General features: G+C 50.2%; 1 protein-coding gene across 1 annotated transcript in view; it reads left to right on the forward strand.

The window, feature by feature from the left end:
* The window catches only part of LOC107115491 (isthmin-like), a 45663-nt gene that overhangs the window by 37646 nt on the left and 1735 nt on the right, over nucleotides 1-6282 (forward strand). Inside the window, exon 5 of the mRNA XM_015417214.1 lies at nucleotides 3197-3286. Coding sequence (XP_015272700.1) covers nucleotides 3197-3286 — 90 coding nt within the window. The remainder of the gene's footprint in view (nucleotides 1-3196; nucleotides 3287-6282) is intronic.

Here is a 6282-nt window from a genome sequence, read left to right on the forward strand (position 1 = left end):
TCATTAGCATATTAGGCCACACCCCTGACAGCACAGCTTATTGTCATTATAGGCCACACCCCCACGTTACCAGAAGTGTGCTCATCCAGCCACACCCACCCTTTGCTTCTTATTCTGTTTACCTTGTTTGTTGTCCAAACCCAGGGCCTTTTTGTGTAGCAGGAACTCCTTTGCATGTTAGGCCACACACCCCTAATGTAGCCAATCCTAATGAGTTTCTGCTGATGGGTGTGGCCTGTTATGTTAATGAGTTCCTGCTGGGTGTGGCCAACTCGGGAGCGAGCCAGAACTCCATTCCTGTGCGTTCCTGCCCAAAAATAGCCCTGGGTGTCAAACATGCAGCCTGGAGGCTGGAAGCAGCCCGTCCGGGGCTTTTATGTGGCCCGCAAGCAACTGGTGCAAGAGAGGGAAGGCAGGAGGCTCCTCGGGGTGGGGGGGTGTTCAGGCACACACAGTGAAGTGTGTGCGGTCGAAGCTGTTAAGAAATGAAAGGACATGGCTAGGGAGCAGGTATGGTATCTCTTGGGGGAAAACCTAGTCTTGCATATGATTAAATACATTTATTGGAGTGTTGGTGGATTCCCCGGTAGATCAATTGCTTTCACTCCTAGGAGACACTGCAGCAAGTGAGGCCAGCCTTCCCCCCCCCCAGTAGCAGTGGCGAGGCCGGTCCGCCAAGCTTTCTCCTTCCCCCCGTCCCTCCCCAGCAGTGGCGGCGGTGAGGCCAGCCCGTCAAGCCTTCTCTCTGTTAATTTGTTGTACATAATTTTAACTGTTTGTAATTATTTGTGCAATTAAAATTTAAAAAAAAATTGGCATTGCCATATGTCATGGCTCAGGTGGGGTGTCACCTGACGCTGCCACCACTTTGGTTCCAGGCTCCCTTGAGAAGGCCCAGAGCACCTTCCCAAGACCTTCAGACCTCCCTTTTGGCTGAATAATAGGTGTGAAGACCAGGCAGAGTGAACAACAAAGAAAAGGTTTATTTTATAGGAGGTCAAACAAACAAGGTGCAGGAATAATAACAGTAGGTGGGTGAAAAGAAAAGAAATCAAATGCCCTAACGCGTCTAAATATATTGCCCCTAGCTCACTATCTCAAGTGGCCTTAGACTACTCAGTCTTCCCTCAGGATGAGGGTTTTTTCCCCACAGCAGCCTCTCTTTTGGCTCTGTTCCCTGGGAATAAGAACAGCTTTTCCTCTTGTACCAGTTATTTTATTCCCTAGCCCTCTTCTTGGTCAAAATCAGCGCCAAAATTTCCCAAGGCCTTCTGGGGTTTGTAGGCCCAGCCTCCCCTACTGCTAGCCAGGCTCCCCGGGCCTAGTAGGCCTCTGGTGGCACAGCCCAGATCATTACACCATATCTTGTCGTCATGTTGTCAAAATAAGCTGCAATGCCAGTAGAACATCCCATGTTTTGCAGAAATCCACCAGCGCAGTAGCTGGCACGCTTGTATGCTCAGAGTCTAATTGTTGGCATTGCGAGCATAAAGTGACGGGGGAAATCCTGCCCTGCTAATTAGCTTGTAGTCAATGCAAGAGCTGGCTCTGATGTTTCACGAAGGCTAAGAAACTTAAGACTTAAACTACACAAATAACTATTAAAGCGGTTTACTTTCTTCCAGACAATTGCAGTAATAATAAACACAACCCTTTATTGGCATTGAGAGCGCAAAACCTTATGGGAATACAGCAAAACACCAAGATACGTCAGTCACTTACACTCTGGCTGTTCAAGCCCCGTCTTCTGAGGGCATCATGTAAAAATTTTGCAACAGCCTCCATTGTTTCACAATTAGAGTTGAACAGAAGAAAGTGAACAACTGAGTCATCAGAATGCCAGCTCTTACCCTCTAAAAGCAGGGTAATAAAGCGAGAGCGAATGTCCCTATAAAAGGGACAATAAAGTACGGGGTGTGTAGCGGATTCTACAAGGACAAAGTCCAGACAATTACTATCACTTGATGGCAGGGCTTTTTTTCTGGAAAAAGAGGTGCCAGACCTCTCAGGAGGGAAATGAAGGAGAATCACATGGGTGCCCTGTTATGAACTTTTAAACATTTTTTGAGAGTTTTGTTTCCACAAAGAGGTTCCGGAACTCTGTTCCGACCCATTTCCCCAGAAAAAAAGCTCTGCTTGATGGAAGAAGAAGAGAAGAAATTGGATTTATACCCTGCCCTTCACTACCCAAAGGTGTCTCAGAGCGGCTGACAAACTCCTTTCCCTTCCCCTCCCCACCACAGACACCCCAAGAGGTAGGTGGGGCTGAAAGAGCTCTGACAGGAACAGCCCTTTTTTCAAGAACAGCTGTGCCACTGGCAGGGCTCTTTTTGTAGCAGGGACTCCTTTGCATATTAGGCGACACACCCCTAATGTAGCCCGTTCTCCAAGAGTTGACAGTAGCCCCTGTAAGAAGAGCTCTGTAAGCTCTTGGAGGATCGGCTACATTAGGGGTGTGTCGCCTAATATGCAGAGGAGTTCCTGCTACAAGAAGAGCCCTGGGCGACACACCCCTAATGTAGCCCATCCTCCAAGAGCTTAAAGTAGCCCCTGTAAGAAGAGCTCTGTAAGCTCTTGGAGGATCGGCTACATTAGGGGGGTGTTGCCTAATATGCAAAGGAGTTCCTGCTACAAAAAGAGCCCTGATACGGCTTGCCCAAGGTCAACCAGCAGGTGCAAGTGGCGGAGCGGGGACTCAAACCCGGTTCTCCCAGATTAGATTCCGCGCACTTAACCACTACGCCAAACTGGAGATTGGGGGCCAAGCCCTAGGAGGAAAGGCTAAGGGACTTGGGAATGTTCAGTCTGGAGAAGAAGAGGTTGGGGGTGGGGGGGACAGGATGGCTCTCTTGAGGTCTTTGAAAGGCCGTGCTTTAGACTGATCCTGAGTTGAGCAGGGGGGTTGACTAGATGGCCTCTGTTGCCTCTTCCAGCTCCGTGATTCTATTCTATGACGAGAGAGAGAAGATCAGGTCAGTTTTGCCCTTTGTTCTGCGTGCCGGGCTTTTCCTCTCGTCGTCGGGACCACAAGTAAACTTTATCCTCTTGAGTTTTATCTCACTAAATATGAACACAAGAGTTTAAAGACTGTAAGTAAGGAGCAGCTGGCAATGGAAAAGTCGGGGAAGCAGGCTGGTCTTGTTGCTTCCGCCTCTGGTGTTGTCAGTGACAATTTTTTTTTAATTGTTTTCCTTAGGGATCGAAGACACCTTCAGAACAGCAGCCACCGAAGTGAGCTTGCTTGCAGGGAGCGAGGAGTTCAACGCCACAAAGCTGTTTGAAGTGGGTAAGTAGCAGCAGATAATCGTCTTCCAGAACTACTCGAGGCAAGCAGATTTCAATCTTCACGGGCGTTTTCTTTTTTTTTCCCCCCATGCATTTAGATCTCATGTAGATAACCAGTGAATTTATAACCCTCCTTTAGCTTACGGCTTTGCTGTCCCATTAGATCCCTGGTTTCCGTACAGGGAAATGGTCCTTTCTATGGAAATGTAGACCTGCGCTCAACAAAGTTTGGGTCCAGGGGGGCACCTTTAAAACCAACAAAGTTTAATTCTGGGTATAAGCCTTCGTGTGCATGCGCACTTCTTCAGATGCATTGTTTCACATCAACACGGCTACCCTCCTGACACTACTACACTGTGAGTTTTGATCTAGCCCTTCCCGCTCGGTTCTTGCTTTCCACTGAAAACTGTATTAACTAGCGTTTCTGCCCCCCAGCTTTCTCAAAAGCTTCTGGAATCGTAATCTAAACACAAAAGAAGTATTTGAACAGTACAACAGCCTCTAGCCCAGGTGTCCCCAACGCGGTGCCCACGACTCCTGCCGAGACCTTTCCTCGTGCCCACCCATCGGTTTTAGAAGATGGGTGTGGCCAGATGGGGCTTTTGCCTAGCAGGGGTTCTGATTGGCCACTGGAGATCTGATTGGCTTTGCAAATTAGAATGACATTGTTATGATCCAGGGGCTTGACAGAGACCCTCGGGAGCAGAGGGTTTTGTTCAGCCAAAACTAAAGTTTGTTGTGCTTTGTTTTGTTGGGTTTTTTTTTTAAAAAAAGACTTCATAAAAACGTTGCTTCCTAATGCACACTACACCACAATAAATTTGCTTGTATATCTGAAGAATTCCTCTCGCTTCATTGCCAAGGTGCACAGTCAGGGAGGGAGAGGTGACCAGTATCTGTCCTGGCAGCAATGTTGCCTCCTGGCTCTGAGATTCAAAGGATTAGTGCCTCTGAATGTGGAGGTTCCCCTCAGTTGCAATGACTTGATAAAGGTATCCTCCATGAGTCTATCTTTAAGAACATCAGAAGAGCCCTGCTGGATTGGACCAGTGGTCCATCTAGTCCAGCATCCTGTCTCACACACAGTAGCCAACCAGTTCCCTCTGGAGGGCCAACAACAGGACACAGAGGCCGAGGCCTTCATAAGAACACCAGAAGAACCCTGTTGGATCAGACCAGTGAGGGTCCATCTAGACCAGACTCCTGTCTGACACAGCGGCCAACCAGTTCCTCTGGAGGGCCAACAAACAGGGCAGAGAGGCCAAGGCCTTCCCCTGAAGTTGCCTCCTGGCTCTGGGATTCACAGGTTTAGTGCCTCTTCACGTGGAGGTTCCCCTCAGTCACCATGGCTAGTAAACATTCATAGACTCATCCTCCATGAATCTGTCCAGTCCCCTTGTACAGCTGTTTATTCCTGTGGCCATCACTACGTCCTCTGGCAGCGAATCCCACATTTTAGTCACTCTCTGTGTAAAGAACTATTTCCTTTTGTCCGTCCTTCCTAGCCGTTGAGTCGAGGAAACACAAGACGAGCCCTCCTGGATCAGACCAGTGGTCCATCTGGTTCAGCATCCTGTTTCTCACAGCGGCCGCCACAAAATGGCTGCTGAGGTGCCTGGGGCCTGTGACAAAATGGCTTCCATGGGGCGCCGGGGCGAATTGCAGAACATTTGTTTCGTTAATATTAACCCCACTCTTCCTCCAAGGAGCCCCAGGTGCCGTATATTGGTCTCCATTCTAGCTCTATAACGACCCTGTGTGGCCAGCCAGGCCGATAGAATGCGATTGGCCCAAGGTCACCTGGTGAATTTCCATGGCATTGTGGGGGTTGAAACCAGGGTCTCCCAGACCCTAGTCCAGCACATGACGCTGCCTTGGGGCGCCGGGGCGAATTGCAGAACATTTGTTTCGTTAATATTAACCCCACTCTTCCTCCAAGGAGCCCCAGGCGCCGTCTGTTGGTCTCCTCGCCTCCATTCTAGCTCTATAATGACCCTGTGAGGCCAGCCAGGCCGATAGAATGTGATTGGCCCAAGGTCACCTGGTGAATTTCCATGGCATTGTGGGGGTTGAAACCAGGGTCTCCCAGACCCTAGTCCAGCACATGACGCTGCCTTAGACTGAATCAGACCCTTTGTCCCTCAAGGTCAGTATTGTCTACTCAGACAGGCAGCCGCTCTCTCTCCGAGGTCCCCAGTCTTTCACACCGCCGACTTCCTTGTCCTCTTATAGGAAAATGCCAGGGATTGAACCTGTGACCTTCTGTATGCCAAGGAGAGGCTCTTCCATTTAGCCATGTCCCCCACCCCACTTTAACCACTACTCCAGGGGTCCCCGGTGTGGTTCCTCTGCTCCCCATGGCGCCCACCACGTGTTTTTAGAAAGTGGGCAGGGCCTGTGCCCAGCAAGGCTTCTGATTGGCTGTGAAGATTAAAAGGCATTCTGTCAAACAGAGTGTCTGCCTACAATGAGAGCTATGCATGACCTTGCCCCCTGACACTTTGTGGCTGGCTCCACCTCCTGCTCTGTATTCTTGGTGCTTGGGAGGCCAGAGTGGGAGGGCTTCTGGAGTTCTGGCCCCACTGCCCCCTGATGGCCCCTGGGTTTTGGCCACTGTGTGATGCAAAGTGTTGGACTGGATGGACCATTGGCCTGATCCAACATGGCCTCTCTTCTGCTCTTATGTCTGGGGCAGTGATGCTCTGTCTTCTTGGTGCTTGGGGGGGGGGGCAACAGTGGGAGAGTTTCTGGAGTTCTAGCCCCCACTGGTGGACCTCCTGATGGCCCCTGGGTTTTGGCCACTGTGTGATGCAAAGTGTTGGACTGGATGGACCATTGGCCTGATCCAACATGGCCTCTCTTCTGCTCTTATGTCTGGGGCAGTGATGCTCTGTCTTCTTGGTGCTTGGGGGGGGGGGCAACAGTGGGAGAGTTTCTGGAGTTCTAGCCCCCACTGGTGGACCTCCTGATGGCCCCTGGGTTTTGGCCACTGTGTGA

The sequence above is a fragment of the Gekko japonicus genome, unplaced genomic scaffold, assembly GCF_001447785.1.
Source record: "Gekko japonicus isolate JY-2015 unplaced genomic scaffold, Gekko_japonicus_V1.1 scaffold3517, whole genome shotgun sequence".
NCBI classification, from domain to species: domain Eukaryota; kingdom Metazoa; phylum Chordata; class Lepidosauria; order Squamata; family Gekkonidae; genus Gekko; species Gekko japonicus.